General features: G+C 47.0%; 2 protein-coding genes across 3 annotated transcripts in view; one reads left to right on the plus strand and one right to left on the minus strand.

Moving 5' to 3' along the window:
• LOC104374622 (alpha-2-macroglobulin-like) overlaps positions 1–22,395 on the minus strand; it is a 416,004-nt gene that overhangs the window by 240,984 nt on the left and 152,625 nt on the right.
• Positions 18,394–22,395, plus strand: part of LOC104369814 (ovostatin) — a 30,870-nt gene continuing 26,868 nt past the window's right edge. For both annotated transcript variants that reach the window (XM_086610666.1, XM_086610667.1), the window contains exons 1-3: positions 18,394–18,458; positions 20,537–20,720; positions 21,427–21,583. In XM_086610666.1, coding sequence (XP_086466792.1) covers positions 18,394–18,458; positions 20,537–20,720; positions 21,427–21,583 — 406 coding nt within the window. The remainder of the gene's footprint in view (positions 18,459–20,536; positions 20,721–21,426; positions 21,584–22,395) is intronic.

Here is a 22,395-nt window from a genome sequence, read left to right on the forward strand (position 1 = left end):
ATTTGTGATGCTAACCACTGGTGAGCTCCTAAAGTCAATAACGAGGATTGTAAGGGCTGTTGCAGTTTTGACCGATCTGTAGTGACAGCAGCCAGCTTGTTCATTATTACTTCTGAGTCCATGGTATTCAGAACTCCCAACCCTGTTCCTAACAGCCCTGTCAGGTTTCTTGGTTTTAGTCTTTGAGAAATACCCTTCCTCTTTCTTAGCCAAGTAGTCCATCCTTCATGAGAGGTTCCTAAGAAAGGAGAACACGAAGGTTGGATTTCTGAAATGCTGATTTGCATTGATAACTCAACCCTCTTGAGAGACCACTCTGGGTTGAAGAACACTTGCTGCTGTCCTGTGTTTCTTATTACATACGGACCAATTTGATAAACTTTGGGTTCGAGCTTAGGTGCTGGCATAGGTCGTGTGATAGACACAACTTTTTTATGATGTGTAACTATCGCAGCGGGCATTGTTGTATCGGGCCCAGCTAAGGCATTTATTTTAAATTTGAATGAGAGTCCAAAAGCACTACTGGCCCAGAGACAAACCACTTCAGTGGTTTGTACCAGTGTGAAATTATGCCAACAGTCTAATTCTTTAGAAGCACAGATCTTTGCGCTTTTATTTGTTGAAGTAATTGAGATAGTAATTTGGGATGCCTTTTTATGGGTGGGGCCATTAATCATTTGGCATTCTACTTTGATTTTTTTTTTTCCCCCTATATTTCCTTGAAGTTGGTAAATTCCCTTTGTATCCTTACTCCATTCTTGTTTTAAATATTCTTGATTTCTGTACATAACCATGGCAGATAGATTTGAACCTTCTCGAGCAGAGTATTTCCCCATGGATCCAGTATACCTAATATAGGCTTGAGACCAAGGCCACTCAGTATCATTCTGGCTATAAGTGCTTTCCCACCCCTGAATTATAATTATGACTGTGAGAAAAGTAATTTCCCTGGTTGGACTTGCGTGACCTTCCGTGGAGATCTATGGGCTCTCTTTACTCTGGTGTGATGAATCCAGGCATTCTGCTCCTTGATCTTGATTGCTGTGTAGGAGGTGAGGAGTACTTGGAATGGTCCTTCCCACTGTGGTTTCAAAGTTCCTTCTGCAGGAGACTTTACATGTACAAAATCTCCAGGTTTTATATTATGCCTAGGTCCATCTAGACCTCTGCTTCAAGTTCCAAATACATATTTTTCAATTTTTCTGAGTGGTTGGTGACAGCCAGCATGGCTTCACTAGGGGCAAGTCGTGCCTGACTACTTTAGTGGCCTTCTACGACAAAGCTACAGCGCTGGTTGACATGGGTAAAGCAACAGATGTCGTTTTCCTGGACTTGTGCAGGGCGTTTGACACTGTCCCACACGACATCCTTGTCTCTAAAATGGAGAGACATGGATTTGACAGATGGACCACTCGATGGATAAAGAACTGGCTGGATGGTCGCACTCAAAGAGTTGTGGTCAATGGTGCGATGTCTACATGGAGACCAGTGTCAAGCGGTGTCCCTCAGGGGGCTGTTCTGGGTCCAGTGCTGTTCAACATCTTTGTCAGCGACATGGATGATGGCATTGAGTGCACCCTCAGTAAGTTTGCCGATGACACCAAGCTGCGTGGTGCCGTGGACTCACTTGAGGGAAGAGATGCCATCCAGAGGGACCTTGATAGGCTTGAGAAATGGGCCGGTGCTATAACTGCATGAGCTTCAACAAGTCAAAATGCAAGGTCCTTCACCTGGGTCGGGCCAATCCTAGGCACAAATACAAACTGGGCACAGAGTGGGTTGAGAGTAGCCCTGAAGAGAAGGATTTGGGGGTGTTTATAGATGAGAAGCTCGACATGAGCCGGCAGTGCGCTCATGCGGCCCAGAAGGCCAACCGCATCCTGGGATGTATCAAGAGAAGCGTGGTCAGCAGGTCGAGAGAGGTGATTCTCCCCCTTTACTCTGCTCTTGTGAGACCCCACCTCGAATACTGCGTCCAGTTCTGGTGTCCCCACCATAAGAGAGACATAGATTTGTTGGAGCGTGTTCAGAGGAGGGCCACAAAGATGATCCAGGGGCTGGAGCACCTCTGCTACAAGGACAGGCTGCGGGAGCTGGGATTGTTCAGCCTTGAAAAGAGAAGACTTCAGGGGGACCTAATAGCTGCCTTCCAACACCTGAAGGGAACTTACAGGAAGGCTGGGGAGGGACTTTTTACAAGCGTGTCCACTGATAGGACAAGGGGAAATGGGTTTAAGTTGAAGGAGAACAGATTTAGATTAGATTTTAAGAAGAAATTCTTCAGTAGGAGGTTGGTGAGACTTTGGAATAGATTGCCTGGAGAGGTTGTGGATGCCCCCTCCCTGGAGGTGTTCAAGGCCAGGTTGGACGGAGCCTTGAGTGGCCTGGTCTAGTTGAGAGGCGTCCCTGCCCATGACAGGGAGGCTGGATTAGATGATCTCTGAGGTCCCTTCCAGCCTATGCCATTCTGATATTCTATGAAATAAATGTATCGGAGCTGCTGGAATATACTCAGGCCAGCAAACTAGAGGAAGATCAACGAGCTGACGGTGCATAAGCAGTTCTAAAACTCAACAGAACAGAGAAATTCAACAGCACAAAACAGAAGGCCATGAGCTTGGAAGACTCATAGATAGAAGGACTGCTTGGAACAATAAGTTCCTCTGCTGGAAATGACTGTGAAAGCTGGTCACAGGATGTGTACGGACCGTTTGCATCCTGTGAGTGTGATAAACTGGGAAATGTGTTCCCTGCAGAAACAGAGACAAGCTGGTGCTCAGGCTCTGCTTCATCTGGAATCCCCTTATGGTTAAAGCATCTCTGGTGAGAAAAGACAAACGAAAACTAGAGTGCAGAAAAAGGCGGTGCTGATGGTGGGAATGGGAGGCCTCTCTTACAGGAGAAAGACTGAAAATCTTGTCTCATTTACTTTCGCAGAATGCCGTCTGGAAAGGGAAACGGTTGGCCTCTTGTAGATAAAGAGGGGCTAAACATCAGTGAGGAGTGAGATGTTTAGATCAGTGCAGTCCGATGTCTTCTGTGGAGGCAGGGACTGCAGCTGGAGGAGCACTCCCAGAAGGGCACCGCAGTGTGACACGGACAGTTTATTAGACCAAACAGAGCCACCACTCTTGCTCCTTCGTTCTATTGCATGGAAAAGAACCGATGGTTCAGAGAGTTTCATTCCTTTCTGCTAAGGCTGGCCCTGCATTTCTGCACAGTGCTGAACCTGCATCCCGTTGGACTTTACGTAGCTCTGCGGGTGGAGACCCCATCACCTCTCTGGAAAGCCCCCTGAGCTTCCTCCTCTCTGGGTTGAAAAGCCCCAGCTTTCTCAGCTCTTCCCTTCAACCAAAGCCCACGTTTTCCTGTGGCTTCCTCTTCCAATGGCCTTTCCTTCTCCCTTCCCTCTCCTGCCGTGTTGCCACCCTAGGTTTCATTTCACTAGAAACACTTGGGTTCCTGAGGGCTACGATAACGTGACAGGAAAGTAAACTCTGTGTCTGGGGCACGGCAAACATGGAGCTACGCAAACACAGCTGAAGCAAGCAGCCAGAAAAGAACAATGTGCTATTATAAAGCAAACCACTGAACAAAGGTGGGTGCACACTCGGAAGCATAAATTCAGATTTTCAAGAAAAATAGTCAGAATACTCAAGCAACTACAAAGAATCATTCCCTTTGGGCTAGTGTGTTTTCCCTCCCTTCCCGGGCTACCTGTTCTCCGTAAGTCTGTGACTTCTGTTTCAGCCCCGAGCACATCCGTGCCTGGGCTATACGCAGAAGGGTCTGGCACACAAGTTCTGTGTCGTGGACGGCGCAATCCTGTCGCAGATCCCAGGAAGCAGACACTATCTGGGGACTGAAATAAGACAGTTCATTAGCCTTTTGGTGGTTATCACTGTCTCCGCTGAAACTGAGGTCATTAGAGAGCACATGCCTATGTGCGTACTTACACAGACACACTGACTCGAACTCTTGCAATAGAAGGGGAATTTGTTGTTGAGTTCAAATTAGCTCTTTCCACCCCTGAAAATAAGCTTAAAAACTGTTAGCATTTAACCTCTACTGGTTTTTATTTTGTTTTATTTAAAACCATGATTCTAGCTAATTCCAGTTGGTGTAAAACACACACTATCACGCATGTATATGCACATTCCTACTTGGAAAGATTTGGCTTTTTTCAGCTGAACTAGCCTGCAAAATGTATTTCTTTTTTTTCAGCTGAAAATGAAAAGAGCAGCATCAAAGCCCAGAATCAGCCCCCAAAATTCAGAGGCAAGGTAACTTGGTCGCTTTGCCAAATTAGTCCGCCCTCAGTAACACTACAAGACAGGTCCATTTGATTTGTCTACAGCACTCAAACACCCCCCTAGCTCTGCTCCTTCCAGTTCAGCAGCTCAGACTGCAAACCCAGCCTACATCACTGCAGCGCTCAGTGTTCGACTGCCAAGAAAGTCCTGGAGCACCTCAGGGCAGGACAAGCCCAGCTCTGCCTCAACACTTCCCGAGAACAGCTGGTGCAGGTGTGGGCAGCACCTGCATGTGCCCTGCCAAGATTTTCACAGTTGCTTTCAGACATCAAGGACAGCAGTTTCTGGAATACTCAGATGACTGAGAAGCCCACCTCCAATTTCACAGAAACCCGTGTAACTTACAAATTTCCCTGCTAAAAGTCTGCCAGAATCTTAAAACTGCAGCACTTGCTAGATTATTGTGTAAGTGTGTGTGTGTGTGTATACATATATCTATATGGATATGCTTATTTACCTCTTTAAATGACTGGCCTGATTTTTAAATAGAAATAATACCCGCGGCTTGGGAAAGCTGGAAAATAACATTTTCCTTTTGTCTCAGGGGCAGGGAAGCAAGGGGGAAGGTCAATAATAGTAGACCAAAGTCAATATTAATGAACTTTTCCGTCCACTTAGCACTGAGACAACAACTCCTGTTAGTCTGATCTCAAAAAGTGCCTGGCCCATACTGCTCCTGCAAGCTCCACTGTCGTTCTGACTGTCTTGGCTGTGAGATAAAAACAAGTGGTCTCTGTCTTCAGAATAATCTTTTCATCCTGAAGGATGAGCAAAGGAAAAAGAGGTTTCTTGGCTGATGTTTCTAGTTGTAACAGTCAGATAGTCCCTCATCTCTTCAACCTTGCTATGTCCTTCCTCGTCCAGCCAGATTTTGCCATTGTGTCAGAAACTGAGGCCAATTTGTGCTATTGGCCAAGAGTACATCTGAAACTTCTTACATGGAAATTTTGTAAAACCCACTGATCTTCTAACTAATATTGTGGTACAGAGTAGTTCTAGGGAAATAGGAAGCTTTTGAGCCTCTATTTCTGCTCCCTTCTTCACTTCTATGCATAAATGGATGATTTTGCTTAAAACTAGCTATTTTCAGGATGGTGTTTGAATGCGCAAAAAGCTCGGATGTGCTGGGTAAGTGTTGATAATGAGCAAGGCAAGCCAACAAGGCTTACAGAGACATCAGCCTGCATCTAACGCTTTGATTCCTGCCTGAACAAGACGAGTTTGACTCCAGAATGCCTTCAGAAGAGCAGCCTATAAGCACCAGGCTTGAGAAACTAAAAGCCAACTGAAATGCAAATTTTTCTTCAATCCCAGCTTCAAATCACGTTGTGACTCAGTTCCATCAGTCACTCTGAGAGGAGCTAATATCTCCCGGATCAAAATAATACTAGTACAAGAGATATGACATATACGAGCCTGGTACAGACATCCTGCTCTTCCATGTCCTGGATCTCAGCATTTATTCAAAACCAGACTCCACTGGTGTCCCCCAACAGTGAAATCCCAGTTCCTATGGGTTAGGAGCAATTTGCAGCAGGATATTTGCTGCAGAAAATATTTACAGGATATTTACACCAACAAGTTAAGATGAGGATGTGCAGCTGCTGGCCTGCTGCAAGGGCTTTACCCACAGCGCTACTGTTTCCACAAATTATGGGAAAGGTGGGACGCAGCTGCCAATTACCTCCCTCTTTTAAAGAAAAAAGGAGATTGCCATTTGCCAAATGTAACTGAATACAGTGCATGTTTTCAGAAGTGGTGAAAGCAAGTGAAATGACCAAACTCCTACTGGACCTACATCTTCTGCCCTGCAGATCATGCTCTGAAGAGCCAAGTAGCGGAATACTGGAGCACCTACGTTGACTGGAGAATCAAATATTTCCAGCTACACTTCTCCTGCAAGCTCTGGACGGTACACATGGTTCAGGTTTCAATCTGGATCCTCCCAAAGGGCAAGCGGTGGGATGCCAGTGCTTTAAGAAGTGACAAAGGCCACTCGGATGATCACTGCTGCCCGTTTCGAAGCAGACAGTGGCTCGGGGGCGATCACCGGAGCTCAGCTGACATCCGAGTTCTCCTTCTCCAGCAGAACGAAGAGATCAAACTCCAGGGTAGGACTCAGCATCTCTGCTCCAGCCCCCGCTCCGGCACCTCCTGCCGCCCCCCCGCACCGCCCGCGGGGCCGTTTCTCTCCGGACCGCCCGGGGACGGGCAGGGGGCAGCCCCCGCCGCCCCTCCGCTCCCCGCGGGGCCCGAGCGCCTTCCGCCCGCTTCGGCCCGAGTCACACGGGGCATCGGCGGCGGCGCTGCGGGCTCGGCCCGGCCCGGGGGGCGGGGGTCCGGGCGGGCAGAGAGCGGCCCGGCCCGGCCCCGGGAAGCGCGGGGGGGCGAAGCCCCTCGCCCGGCACCAGCGCCCGGCGCACCAGCGCCGCACACGCTGGTTTGGCTGGCGGAGGCACAAGAGCCATTTTAGGTTCCTCCTGGCAGGGAAACACGTTTGCAATGGCGGTGCCATGTTCTGCTCTACTGGCTGCTGCCCACCCAGAGCCACCCCGGGTCACCTCGCAAAGTCCAGTGTCCCCAGATTTTGGCGATCCCACTGCAAGAGCGCCGTGCAGGGGCTGACCCGGCGGCACCGTGGTGCAAGGGGAGGAAGCAGCAAAGCCAACGAGGAGGCGCTCGGCAGCGTGGGACACGTGGCCGCCATGGCCGAAGCCGGACACGGGAGCGCGCCGGCCTCGTCGCGCCGCTGCGCTGGTCGCGCAGCTTTCCAGGTGTGCTTTGGCGACCACCCGCGGACCCCGCTGCCCCGCCGTGGGAGCTGCTTCCCGCTCCTGCCCGAGCCCCCGCTCATCCTGCCGGGTCTGGCGGTGCGGGGACGGGTGCAGCTCGGGGATGTGCCAGCCCCAGGCAGTCCCGTCCCCTCGCCCGGGCCAGGCAGCGGGGCAGGTGGGCACAGACCCCTCCCCGGCAGCTCGCCCCCCTCGACGCAGCCCCACTGTGTCCCTCCCCATCAGCCCAGTCCCGGGCGCTTCCCCGCAGCAGCGGTCACGGCCGCTGGCCCAGGGGTGATGGCCGCCTGGCCAGACTCCCAGGGTAGGGGGCTTGTGAGTGTCGCAATCTCTCTGAGGAGGGCTTTGGGGGGCTCCTGGTCTCCCTGGGACATCGGTTGCCCGATGGCCACTCCAGCCTGCTGGCAGGAGCCGGGCGCAGGGTGCTGGCAGTCCCTCTCTGTCCCCTTGGCACGCTTCCCCGTCTCTGTCCTGGTCAGCCGCTGTCTGCAGGATCCGTCGGCGTTTGCCCGGCGCTGTTGGGCGCAGGAAGGGCGATGCAGTGACAGCTTGGCAGTCCGTGTCCCTGTGCGTCGTGTTTGCCTGTCCGTGCGCCTCGTGCCACGCCTGCGGCCGCCGCTCCCGGATCCTGGGAGTCCCAGGGTGGCCGGGGACGTCATTTGAGGAGCTGTGTGCGATGGCTTCTTAATTACTGGGTAATCATCCCCAGATTATGAAAACTGTAATCATCGTTTGTAACGATGCTGTTCCTGCACGTCTTGTCGGGGTGGTTTGGCTCCGATGCCCAAGAGCCCCTGGCTGCAGCATCACCTCTGGACCAGCTCTGCTTTGTGCCCTGGTTGGAAGGTCCCGTTCCCCTCTGGGCAGGACAGTCCTGAGTTACGTGGCAGGACTCGCTCTTGTGTTCCCTCGGGAACTGCTGCAAGGCTCAGAAGGCTGCGACACAGTGGTGTAATCCAGGATTATGATGGATTTACACCTGGCATGCGCAGTAGCATGGGGAAATCCCTTAGTGGCCAGTGTCACTGTGGTGACAAGGGCTTATTCTTTCAGTTTCAGGATGTCCTTTTACTGCCTGACTCTTGCCAGAGGGGCTGTGAATTCAGTAATCTCCTTTCCCACGGCAGCACCAGTTCCCAAGCAGGTCGGTTGTAGACTGGAAGGTGACACAGCCAAGTTCTAGGGATCTTCAGGTTTTCCTTCTGTTGTCAGTGGCCTTAAGCCTTTTCTTTCAGCACTGATAAACTGAATTCGCTGCTGAGGCAGGTGATTTGTTCCTGTCAGATTCAGGCACACTGAAAATTAGAGCAATTTCAAATCTAACGAAGAATTTGTGTCTTGTTTATACAACTACAAGCACTTCTGCTAAAACCAAAGATGCAGACTGGGGCCACACCTAGACTTACTCTCTTATTGTAGCTGTTGGTGCAAGTGTCTCTCCGAGGTTTTTCTCAGCTACAAAAAAAGTGAAGTTCCTACTTAGTAGTGAGCTGCCTCTAGAGACATGGCTTTCAGCATAAGGTCTCCCCGTGTTCAGTTACGCAGTTACACGTAAGGGTTTTCTAGGAACATAAGTACAAATTATATATCAAAGCATTTCTTTGCTAATTTAAGGAAATGCATTGTGGCCTTATTTTTAGCATCTGGGCAGCTATGAGTGCTAATAAATTCCTAAGATTTACACTGGCAAAAAGAGACTAGGACAGTGGTGCCTGTGCTCATCTTCTTTTCCTCTTAAGAAAGGACCTGAATTATGAGTTTACATAGAAGTTGTTTTCAAATAAAGTAACACGCTTTTAAGCTCTGTTCACGTCGTTGACATCCTCTCTACTGAAATGTCTTCCCTAATCAGGCAGGAGACGGAGCCTTTTGCTTGTGCTTGAATCTTTAAATGTGCTTCAGAATGGACACATTGCAAGAGGTTCTTAGGGAGAGCAGCATCTGGCAGCCCAACAGAGGTGAAATTGCTGCAGCTCCTTGTCCCCGGGTGTGACCAGTAGCGAGGCTGAGCGCGTTATTCCCAGTAGGCACAAGCGCACGCGTGCCCGTACACACCACAGATGTACATACACACGTGGGCGCCGCACAGAGCTACGCAGAGCACTCCGGTGAACACAAACGGCATCCACAGCCTCCCTCCTTTTCCTTCCCTGGCTGAGCAGGATAGCAGTCCACTGCTGCATGTGGATGCGTATGGCAACCAATCATTATTAGGCAGCTGGACTGAGTTAAAGATAATGAAACTAATTAACTAACTCAAGGTACCAATCCTGCCTACAAGAGGCAGGCCATTTTCTCCTGGCTCTGGAAGACGCAACAGTGTCCTTGGTGCCGCAGCCCAGGCTGGTGAGCAACAACTGGTGACCCCGATGTGATACATCCAAGACCCTGAGAAGCCCCGACTCCCTCGCCCAAGCCGAGCCAAAAGAGCCAGAGCTGGGAGCCCGAGCGAGAGTCCTTTGGAGAAGAAGGTAAAGCTGCAAGCCCCGACGTGGTATTCGCGGGAGGGAAGCGTGCTGGAGTTGGATGAATGGACTGGGTCTCTGCTCACCCTAAAGCCTTCGTGAAAACAAAAAATGGTAAAACAAAAAGGGGGAATTATGGCATCAGATCATTTTTAGCCAGCTGGACTGAGTTAAAGATAATGAAACTAATTAACTAACTCAAGGTACCGACCCTGCCTACAAAAGGCAGGCCGTTTCCTCCTGGCTGTGGAAGATGCAACAGGGTCCTTGGTGCCGCAGCCCAGGCTGGTGAGTGACAGATGTATAATGTGGATCCCATCAGCAGCCAGGCTTTTGCAAACCAAAATATTATCAGGTGAGGTGAAACAGGTAGATGATGCTCTCCATGGCTTGAATGTGCTAGATAACATCCCTAAATTAACTTTGGCACTTAACATTCACTTTTGATCCACTTCTGGCCTTTGGTTCCAAATCTTACTGGCAGAAAGTGGCTTCTTATTCTTGTAAGAGTGAAAACATCCAGCTTCCAAGATCAGATGAGTTTCAGCATTGGGCTGCTGTTGTCACCTAGTGAAGGGAGGTGCTCATCAAGTTCTTACTGCTGTCATCAATCTGCTGTGGTGCAGCCCAGTGTTCCTCTAACGTCAGGTCCCAGCTACAGGCTGACTGAGAAGGAACATTCTGGTGCTTAAAGCATGGCAATGGGAATCTGCTTTACACGTTGTATTTGACACCTTTTCATCAAGACCCAGACTCTTGGCTGCACGGCCTGTTTCACTTTCCCAGGCCGGATTTTTTCTTCAGACAACCAAATCAGGATGACCGATATTACGCTTCGGAGGTTGCGTGTCTTCCCTGAGTGGTTCCCACTGAGGTCCCTGCTGGTTCGCTGATGTTCGCTACCCCACAAGCAGACCTGCAGAGCTCAAATTACTCCGTATGAGCTACAGGTTTTCAGGTTAGCAGCAGGAAAGAGTGTTTCCACTGAGGGGTGTAAACAGATTCCCCCCACTAACCTTCCTGGATATCACCATCATGCTCCCATATTTCCTGCTGTAACCAAAGGACACTCAACAGGAGACAACAGAGACAGTATCTCTGTTGCTAAATGCATACTTTTTAGGGAGGGATCTCTGATCAGGCTGCGTGATGCTAGATGTCCTGTGTCCACCAGCTTAGGGCTCTGGAATGGATTGGAGTGGCTGAATTGCACAGTATTAGGCCCAGGTCTTCTCTGTAAACGCAGAAGTAACACGAGGGCTTTGCTACGGTGAACAAGGTTGTGTCGCGTGCCCTGAGATGCACTGACAAGGCAAAATGGGGACCTGCCATACTCTGGTCCAACCCATTGTGACTGTCAGTTGTGCTCCCTGCCATGAATTATCTCCAGAACTGTACCTAGGTTTCTTACTGGAAGTAATGGGTTGGTTCATTCCCATATAATTCCCTGTGATGAACTGACATCCGTGCAGGAAACCAGGAATCAGGTCTTGGGAGCCAAGTGGTCTGATAGTGCAGATAATACTCAGAAGGTGAGAGGCTAACTGAAGGGGCAGGGGATAACCACGTGAGCTGTGTCTGTGGCAGTGGTGTTGTCGGAAGGTAAACAGGGGTGGAAAGGTTGTAAAATCCTTTCAGAGTTTGTAGCATCTAAGGTGTTTTTCCTTGGAAATGCAAATTCTTCAAGGGGATGAGCTTCAGGGTGATCCCACTAATGGGAAAAAGTGACATGGACACAAAAAGTGATTTGAGCTGCAGTCTTTGGTCTCTGCTCCCTGTAGGAATGGCTGGATCTTCAAGCAGAATGAGGAGGGGTGCAAAAGCTGCCTGAAGAGTCACTCTTGAAGGCTTCTCCAGCTTCCCGTTGCTTACAGATTAGCTCACTGAGCGCTGCCCCTGGCAAATTTACAGTAAGTACTGCAGCAGGTGCATGTGGCTCCTGCAATTGTTTCATATCACCAGCAATAGCTCTCAGCAGCCTTTCAGCCTTTCTTAGACAAAATTAACATAGAATCCTAGAATCACAGAATGGTTTGGGTTGGAAGGGACCTCAAAGATCATCAGTTCCAACCCCCCTGCCACGGGCAGAGACACCCTCCACTACACCAGGTGGCTCAAAGCCTCATCCAGCCTGTCCTTGGACACTTCCAGGGATGGGACAGCCACAGCTTCTCTGGGCAGCCTGTGCCAGTGCCTCACCACCCAAAATGTACAAAATTTCTTCCTTGTGTCTAATTGAAATCTCCCCTCTTTCAGTTTAAAGCCATTGCCCTGCGTCCTGTCACTACACACCCTTGTCAAAAGCCCCTCTCCAGCTTTCTTGTAGCCCCGTTAGGTACTGGAACCGTCCTAGTCCACAGTACTGAAGGTGGGGTCTCACAAGAGCAGAGTAGAGAGGCACAATCCCCTCCCTTGACCTGCTGGCCACACTTTTTGCATACAGCCCAGGATACCTGCGAAATGTCTTGTACTATACGGAAGTCTTAGAGTTGCAAAGCATGTGTTGGAGCCGTTACTAATGCATTGCTCAAAAGGTGGGGAAAATCAGGTCGTAAAATACAAAGAGGGATGACATCACTTTGTACGGTATCTCTTACGTCTTTGAACTACTGATTCTCCTGAGACAGTGGTGGCCCATGTGACTGTATTAACTAGTTCTCAGCTGTGGATCCAGCTGCTAGGAATTTGTGATCAATTAATCAATTACCTTGAAGTTAAGGCCCTTCATAAAAAAGTGGGGCCATTTCTTCCTGGTTGTGGGAGAAGTGTCAACCTGCTTTAGAGCTGCAGCCTGAAGCCTTCTTCTGGTGAGTAACACTCAGCTTATTCATGAGATCATCTACTCTTTATAGCGTTTTCAATTAGAAGTTTCATTATCAAGATGCCTGGTTACCTGCACGTGGTAGTCCACTTGCCTTTATGACTGGTAGTGGTTCATTGGACCCTGCGGCTGGGGAACTGTTGCTCTTAGGTGTCTGTTCTGACTGGGTTCTAGCTGGTGCTATAGAGTGAGCAGGAGTCTTTCCTGGCTTATGGACCAACTTCAACCTGAGCATACCTTGTCAAATGGAGTGTCTTTTAGTTGGCAAGGATCATTCCGTAGCAGGAAAAGCAGCAATGTCTCAAGAGTGGGTCCCAAACCTGGCTTTCCTGTGATTGCAAAATATACCTTTGACTTGCAGAGTTTGGATGTTTCTGAGATGATGAAAACAAGGGAATCCTGTGAAATGGAAGATTGCTTAGTGAGCTAGTGTAGGGACTGCTGTATTGTTCTTTTCCTTTTATAAAAAAATCTACATATGAAACCCAAATGAACTCCTTTAACCATAGGGTGTGAGAGGTTATTTAGAACCTGAATCTGGAGGGAACTGATTCTGAGTCATTTTCTTTGTAATAGAACCCAAAACTTGAGATGCTGACATTTAAAAAAAGAAGCTCTCAAATCTGTTTCTTTATTTTAATTCAATTCCTGTTTATTTTTTTAAAGCCCTGTGCATTAGTCTGCCTATCTCCACCTCAAGTAACAGAACAATACGAATAAGGGAACAAGGGAAATAGTGAAGACAGGGCAACTTTTCTACTGAAGGAAAAACTATTTTTTACCCTTTAAAAGGCTCCCTGATACATGTTATTGTCTCTTGTGATCAAGTGAAATACATGTTCGTGGTCCCTTATGGTAAAAGTCTGTAATAATCAAATCTGAAGTTAAATTGATAGGTCGTTGGCTCAAGATTTTGAGCTAATTCAAAATGGCAGCAATATAATTGCTGCTTTAGAATTACGCTGTCTGTAGTTTGTTGGGTGTTTTATTTTTCGAGAAATGAAATTTTGATAACAAATGGTTCATTTAAATGCAGTAATATGTAATGCTTGTTAGATTAACTGAAACAATAGGGAATAATAGTTAAAATTTGTACTGCTTCTGCACTCTTTTTGATCTTACTTTCTATCCTTCTCATTATGTTTCACTGTGGATTCTCTGGCAGTCTTCTTATGCTTGTTGTTTTTGAAGAAAGATTGATCATTAGTTTTGATTGCCTTTGCTCATCTTCTTAGAACTCCTTTTTTTGGCCTGCCTCGTTATGTTTTTGTCTTCCTGTTTTCATCATTAGACACAGCAGAGGTTTTTCAAGGGTGTCTATAGACGTTATCATAGAATTATAGAATGGTTTGGGTTGAGAGGGACCTCAAAGACCATCTAGTCCCAATTTCCCTGCCACGGGCAGGGCCACCTACCACTAGATTAGGTTGCTCAAAGCCCTGTCCAACCTGGCCCTGAACACTTCCAGGGATGGGGCAGCCACAACTTCTCTGGACAACCTGTGCCAGTGCCTCACCACCCTCAGTGTAAAAAATTTCTTCCTTAGATCTAATTGAAATCTCCCTTCTTTCAGTTTAAAGCCATCGCCCCGTGTCCTGTCACTACATGCCCTTGTAAAATTATACTTTCTAGATCAAGAAAAACAGATGATATTTCAAGTGTTTCATGCCATATGAGGTTGCAATACTTCATTTTTCGTAGGCAGGCCTGAAATATGTTCCAGAAAGATGATGTTGGCAACATACTAGTTAATTTACTATCAGTCTATCTGCAACCAAGATCTTGCAGGGACTGAGCAGTGTGCTGTTTACTTCTCTTAATACAACAGTGTTACAATGCTTAATATTACCTGATCTTTGAGATTAGAGAAAATGAGCAATATCAGAAAAACTTTCCACCCATTCCTGATGAAATGGCACAGCGTTCTCCAGCAGCCGCACTATGAGCTGCCCGTTGCCAGCAAACGTTCTGAGAAACGCCGTCCCTGGCAAACCTCAAAGCTGGCAGCTGGGGTAACGCCTTGGAAGGGTGGAAGGCTGTGCAGGCCACCACATCCAACGTACACAAGCTCTGAGACATATGCAATACTCTTCAGAGACATGTTGGCTTTTTGAAACAAAACGCTTTGTCAGACTGGGTTGGATAAATGAGTTGTGGTGAAGTGTTTCTCGGAGTACTGTAGGATTTCCTGCCAAGATCACCGGGTAGCAAATAGGCTGGAGTGTTGATGGAGGCATTTGCCTCGGTGAAATGGAAGCTGGGGCTCTGGCTTCACGCCTGGCCTCTTTTAGAGAAAGGACCCGGACAATAAGCCAGGTATTGTAGTGTGGGATGGATTGTTTGTGCTTCATCTGAGGTGAGGTCATGACTTAGAAAGTACTCTCCGTCCTTAAGTGTTATGCAAATGTAAAGTGGAGCCAGAGAAGATAAACAAGTAATTACCTATTACTCATTCTTCGGGAAAATCCAGGGCTTCGCTGATGAAAGCTGCTCGTGTTTCCACTGAACTTCCTGCTGTTTCTCTGTTGCGAAGACGAACAGCCATGGCTTAGATCTGAATCTGAGTGAGGATTTGAATGCCTTCACTCTGTTCTCAGACGGTGCAGTGCTCTGCATAGCAAATGGACACTCTTTGGTGGTTTTATTTTCTAGTTTGTGACTACATCTAGTGTCTAAAGCCTGCATGTACAGCTATACTGGGCATTTTGGGACAGTGTGGGGATGTCTGAGACGCTGTACGCAAGCTATCTAGGGTATCAGAGGTGGTCACAACCTCACAGAATTCTCTTTTGTGAGCTCAGTGTACTTGGAAAACATTGAACTTAACTGTTTCCACAAAGTGAGTGGGATCAGTGTTAGCTGGAAAACTTTACATTGCTGTGCCGTGCATGTGTGCTCAGTGTAAAAGAGAAGAGGACAGGTGTGGCTGATGTGACAATCGATTGGCAAATCCAGCTTTATTTGAAAGACAACTAACTAGCGAAAAACATAAGTTTCCAACGCAACTGCAACAGTCATCCCTCTGACTCATCTAGGGAAAGAATGGAGGAAAAAGAGAGTGTGTGTAAAGAATTTCTTCTTTAGAGAGAGCAAATGCAGTAACTTGCTGAAGTCTGCACTGAGTGAGTTGAAGATGTATCGATTCTTTGCTGTCCAAGGAGCATGCAACATGACTCTACTTTGAAAACCAAGCATGCATATGATACTTAAATCTGTGTTTACGCTGTTTTGGTCTTGAAGTGCATTTGGCAGTTCCTCATTTAATCAATTCTCTAGCCAAACTGTGATTTCCAGTTACATCTTGCTTTACGCCAGTACAAAGCGCTGCCAGTGTGAGGTCAACAGATTGGTTTATGTGACATCCGGTATCAAGGTACCTTCTGTGTGTCTGTCTTGTAACAGCTGCTTAGAGTGAGGTTCGTTATCTCCCCCATGTTACATCTTGATCTTTATGCTTCCAGATGATTAATCCCACCCTGCTCTTAGCTTCTTAATCATACAAACCGAAACTTTTTTTTCCTCCGACCAGAGACAAGTGGAATAATTTCCTTGGTCTTCCTAAGAATTATCCCTGACGTGGTTGTGATGTGCATAAAGATCTGAGCTTACATTTTCTATCACAACTTTGCTACAACACAGAGAGGTCCTCTGGGGTCAGTAATTTCACTCAAGTAATGAACTCAATAGCCTGTTTCCAGAAAAACGTGTGCTTTTTAATTGATCTGACCATAATGTCTTCTAAGATTTCAGTTCTTCAAATGCTTTATCTTTTTTTCTTTCCCATGCCTGTGTATTACAGTCATGCTAAAGGCATGCTGCACTTAAATGATGAGCTTCAGGAGCAATTTGCACCAGGGCCCTGGAATTGAATGACATTTCCTTCTCCCTCCTTCATTCTTTTTTGCCTGTTTGAAGTAAGACGTAGGGTCGGAGGCATGTCCAAGCTGCAACTACCAACATGTCTGCGACGTATTCTGAGCTGTTCTCTGCCCTCGTTCCAGCTGATGCAGCAGGTTTCTGCAGTGTGACTGCCCTGTTTGGACACCTCCCGCCTGCCACTCAGCGTTGTTACTTTAATGTCAGGTTGTTCTGGGAAGCTTTGTGCAATATTTCTCACTAGTAACTCAGTGGGAATAGACAGTAGTTCCAGCAGCACCCAGGGCAGTTTCCTTTGTGTCCTAACTTGGTCATCAGAAAGCTTCTGGGAAGGATGAGTGGGTAAGCTGGTTAGGCACGGGTAGTTAGAGCATCATCGGTGCTAGTGGAAAGAATATCTCTGTACGGCTGAATCATTAGCTAGAATGTGTTTTATCGTGAGAAGTGAAATTGGTAGAATCTGGATTTCAACAGTCCCACATCCATTTGTACCACATCACTCTAACAGTCCCCATTTCCTTCTTCTACCCCTTACCACTGGAATAACTTCAGGCCCACTCTGCGTTACCGAACGCCTTTTCCAGTGCCCCTAGCTCTCCTTCATGTCCCTAATTACCTCTAGAGCGTGCTGAGCTTCCTCTTCCCATTCATCACCTGTTTGGCTGAGGAAGAGGAAGGAAAATAGTCTGTTACTTCCTCTAGGTTGCAGTTACACACATTTTGATTCGCTACCTTATTTTTGTTTGTTTTTTTTTTCCTGTGTAAGAGTGTGAAAGCAGTCCCCTGCCACTAGAGATTATTTAGTTTCCTGTGTTCAGGCTATATTACCAAGAGTTTAGCTAACAGATCAAGGAATTGATTCTTCCCCTCTGTTCAGCAGTTGTGAGACCACAGATGAAGTTCTGTGTCCAGATTTGGCTCCCCAGGACAAGAAAGGTGTTGACAGCTTGGAGAGAGTCCAACAGAAGGTCACTGGGATGGTCAATGGCTGGAACAAACCTACAGAAGGAAACTGAGACAGTCTCATTTATTCAGCCTAGAGAAACAAAGGCTAAGAGGGGACGTAACTTCAGTCTTCTGCTAGGTAAAGTGGGATTATAGAGAAGACAGAGACAGATTGTTCTCAGGGATGCACAGTGAAAGGACAAGAACCGATGGACACAAGTTATAGTGTGGGAAATTCTGATTTAAGGAAAAAAACCTTCCCAGCATGGGTGGTTAAGCATGGGAGCAGATGTCCAGAGATTATGTAGATTCTCCATCCTCAGAGATGGTAAAAACTTGACTGGACAAGGTTTGAAGTTAGCCCTGCTTAAAAGGAGAGATTAGATCACATAATGTCAGCAGGTCTGTTTCTATCCAAATTATTTTATGATTCCATATCTTGATCATTCTGAAACTTCTTCTCAGTCGGATTTACTTAAAATTCACCAGTAGGCTTACAAGTTGTTTGACGAGGGGAGCAAGGATCAGGGGGAAAAAAGTGGGCTGACAGAGAGATGAGTGACCAAATGAAGTAATAATGTCAGATGTGCTCATCCTGACCACTGACAAAAGTGGTAGACAACTAGCCAACACGGTTCCTTGCTGAATGTTGCTGTGTGCAGTGAGAAATTCGGAGTTTCCTCCCGTGCCGTAGGGACTGCAGCTGTGGTCCGATGCTGTGTTACTACTGCCCAGGTGCCTGTGCAGGCGCACAGTAGCCATGTGTTATGGTCCCTTTTGTTTTGTGAGGTGTAGCTACAGGAGATGCTCACAGGAGGAGGAAATATTCATCAGTGGCAAATACTAACAGGGTGAAACATTAAGGAGCCTTCAGCCAATGACATGATAATCGGAGAGGCAAGCTTCAATAAAACATTCAGATGGGCAGGAACCGGTTTGTCTTGCAGTACCTCACAAAGCTATGTGAAATATGAGACCTTTCCTAAGCTGGTGTTTGAAAGTTAAAGGAGTGTGAGAACAGACAGGAGAGAGGAAGATGAACCTATGCAAATTTTATGTAGATATCTTTTGTTAGGGTATGATTGAAGCCATGGAGGAGGAGCATCATCTCAGGCCAGTTTAAAAACCAGAGGACAGGCTGTCCACTGGAGACCAGTCTCTCTTCTTCTTCACGAACAGAGATGTGGTCAAGGATTCTTCTCACTATTCTGTCCTTGAACTGGATTGCCACAGTGTCTTCTGAACCGTAAGAGATCATACATCCTTTGTTTTTATGATAAAATATTTTGTTGTATTTCCCACCAGTTAATTTCTTTTGGGGCATTGCTGTATAATGAACTGGGTGTTTGAGACATAGGTTCTGAAATGCATCTGAAACTGAAGTAGATGACCTCAAAGGACAGTCTCCATCATAAAACTGCTGTGAAATCTGATTTGAACGATTTGGAGTAGATGAATTCTTAAGTGCATGAGTAAATTGGGGAGGAGATTTGAGACTAGACGAGCAAGTAATACTAATGATCAGGATTGATATGCATCAGCAGTATCGAGGGTGTGCGAGAGGTGCTACAGGCTAGATAGTGGCTGGTGCCGGGGACTGTGCTAAATGGAATCCTGGGATTGGGATTAGTATTAGCACTAGTATGGGTATTACACCTGCTGTGCTGTCACAGCTTATGCAGCGCTGGCAATGTCCATGGCTTTATACAAACAGAAGATTTCAGCCAGAATTTTCAAAAATACGCCAACATCAGAACTTGAGTCCCCTTCTCAAAGCTCTGGAGAAAACCACTGTGAAAGTCAGAGGGTTTAGATTACTCAGATACAATGCTGATTTTAATAATTTTACTTTTGGTCTTTGAGTATCATGCAATCTGGACTGGGCAAGTGAAAATAACCATAAAGGCAATATGAGCAAACAAAGCTGTGGGAGAAAAAAAGGGAAGGGTCAGATTACCAAGAAAAGATTGTGCTATTCATGTTGTGCTGCAGAACCAACTCGTCTATTCTGTCATACATTATTTGGAAAGACCAGTTTGGGCAGCAGAGAATGGGAGGCCAGCAACAGAACCTTAGCCAAATATAGCAAATCTGGAGGAATGTTTTTCAGAGGAATAATTGGGGGAGGAAAGGCTGCTCTAATTATAAAGAGTAGTATAAAAAAATCTGGTGGAAGAAAGAAGCAAAGGAAGCAGCACAGGTAGAGGCGTGGAAGCGGAACAGAGCATGCAGGCTAGGTAGAGCGTTCCCTGGAATATTGTATGAAATGGAAAAGCAGGATCACTTCTTGTGCATTAAGCTGATTGACCTATGACATGCCAGTCCTTATCTGCAGGGAGAGATATCCAGAGGAAAAGAAATAAAGAATTTGCTGCAACAATTAGCTAGTATTTTTGTCATTGATCTCAAAAAGAAGCTCAGTGTGGCCTCTCCTTACGGGAGGCTCCGGAGGTGTGGGTGTACATGTGGGTCATGGGCGGATCAACGCGGCGGTGCTTGTCGGGTGTTTGGACTCTTTGGTGACCAGAGCTGTGTAACGACCCGGGATGGGAAGATGCAGTATCAAGCGTTCAGGGTTGGCACCCCACTACCAGAGAGACAGGGAGGTGCTGGAGCGCGTCTGGAGAAGGGCAGCGAAACTGGTGAAGGGTCTGGAGCACCAGTGTGATGGGGAGTGGCTGAGGGAACGGGTGGTTCAGCCTGGAGAGAAGGAGGCTCAGGGGAGACCTTGGCACTCTCTACAACCACCTGAAAGGAGGCTGCAGCGAGGTCAGGGTCCATCTCTTCTCCCCATTAACAAGAAATAGGACAAGGGGAAACAGCCTCAGGTTGTGCCAGAGGAGGTTTAGTTTGGATATTAGGAAAAATTTTTTCAGTGAAAGGGTTCTCAAACATTGGAACAGGCTGCCCAGGAAAGTGTTTGAGTCACCATTCCTGGATATAATTAAAAGATGTGTAGATGTGGTGCTTGGGGACATGGCTTAGTGGTGGGCTTGGCAGTGCTAGCCTAATGGTTGGATTGATGATCTTAAGGGTCTCTTCCAGCCTAAATGATTCTGTGATTTTATGATTCCTTGTTGGTAAGAGACTGCATAGAATGATGTCAGCCTTTCAGCTCACAAAGAACTGTGAAGGACAGAAAATTGCAATCTGTGGTTTCATAGCATATTACTCAGAATTCATTGGAAGAAGTGGAGATCCTTCCCTCGCACGAGGGCGATGTCTTCCCTCGCACGTACAGCATTTCTGTGGTATTTCCCCCTCCTGTTTGCTCTCACTTTCCTTCATGGCTGAACTCTCGGGTCTGGTCTCACCCTCTTACAGCCAGTATGTGCTGCTTGTCCCGACGGTGGTGCGGAGCGACTCTCCACAGACGGCTTGTGTGCAGTTCTGCAGCCTCAGTGAGCCTCTGGCTCTGAGCATCGTCCTGGAATATGGCAGTATCCAGCAGACTCTCTTTGAGGAATCTGTGACAGAGAATGATTTCTTCAAGTGCTACGAGTTCAAGGTATTTTGTCTTTTGAGACTGCTGAAGAGGGTGTAGAAGCTGGAAATACTTTTTAAGTGCAGATCTCCTTGTCAGTGAGGGCAAGAAGATTAAGAGTGCGGGCAGGAAATAGGATGAAAAAAAGATAAACAGCTGGAAAAGCTGACAATATAGACAGAGAAAGACATATGGGTTGTCAGGGGGAGCTGGAGGAAGACTTTCCATCCCCGCTCACAGGGTGAATAGAAAAAAGCTTTTGATTGCCATCACAGGTGCTTGCACCCTATGGGATGGTCTTAATGGCCAAGCTGGAGAACTCAGCTGTGACATGCTCATTTCCTTTCCTGTGACTCTGCAAGATCTGGACAGATATGACAAACGAGTCAGGTTAGGTCTTCCAGGATGCCGCAGGAGAAGACACTTCAGAATTGAGCTCCGTAGCTGGGGCAAACCGCATACAGGCAGGTGGCTACATGAGATGAGGAAACGCATAGGTCAAGGCATACCTTAAAACCTTAGTACCTGGTGACAGATTGTGGGATTTCCACAGCAGACGTTCCCAGAGACTGTCGCTGGCAAAGATGCAGCTTGTCATGACTTTGCACAAACCGTTTATGACTCACTTGACAGTCAGTATCTTACTCAAGAGGGCCGGGCATCAGGGGACCTCAACATTTCTCATTTATCACTTCTGTTTTTTTTGTGTGTGTGTTTGTTTTCTCTCCAGGTTCCTCCTGCTACTTCTGACCCCCTGGCATTCGTTTCCTTCTCTGCCAAAGGCACCACACTCAATTTAGCTGAGAGAAGATCAGTGGCGATTCAGAATGTGGCTAATACTGTCTTCATCCAGATGGACAAACCCACCTACAAACCAGGGCAAAAAGGTGACTGAGGAGTTTGAGTCAGCCAGCGAACTGGGAAACTGCGTGCAAGAGTGGGTCTAGAATGACAAGGGCTTCCTCTTGTGGAGGAAAAGGCTATGGACTGCAATGGCCACGAGCGCTCCTTCAGATAGCAAATAATTGTCACCTGAGGTTGGGCTCATCAAAAGTCAGGGAAAAACAGAACCGATTCACAAAATTGCAACAAATGAGTAGACTTCATGTGTGTTTACTGAGTTAATTGCATTTACAAGATCTTGAGTTCTGCCAGGTTTACTGAGGGCAGCCGTATTAAAAGTGTCCTTAAAACCACAGAGAAGAGTGAGTTAAGCGAGGAATTAATGAAATTGATACAAAAATCAAGGGAGCTTGGCATTTCCTGTCAGCAGCAATTCCTAATTAACTGATGATCTAATTCACAGAGCTGATGCCATCACGATATTTCAATGACAGTACTAGCTGTGGCATAGTTACTTATCTCTTCAGTTTGGTTATACTTCAGTGCTGTGTAGGGTTTACACTTAGAATGAAGACAAACTCTCCCTTCTTTTTGATTTTTTTTCATTGAATTGGTTTGTATAAACAGTTTTTGAGGAGATACTCCAAAGAACTGAGGTCTTCAAGAAAAACTGAAGGCAATACAGAATATTAGTATTTACTATATTGGTTCAGTCCCAATGTGTCAGAATTGAGATATTTCAGTTGAGAAGTGTAGTTTGTTTTTCTCTTTCACTGGCTAGTATAATAAAATCCTTTCTAGTTTTCCAGGGACTCTTTAGTACTCCCTAAAAGCCTGGGCAAACTGTGTTTCGGTT

The sequence above is a fragment of the Tauraco erythrolophus genome, chromosome 4, assembly GCF_009769465.1.
Source record: "Tauraco erythrolophus isolate bTauEry1 chromosome 4, bTauEry1.pri, whole genome shotgun sequence".
Classification (NCBI taxonomy): domain Eukaryota; kingdom Metazoa; phylum Chordata; class Aves; order Musophagiformes; family Musophagidae; genus Tauraco; species Tauraco erythrolophus.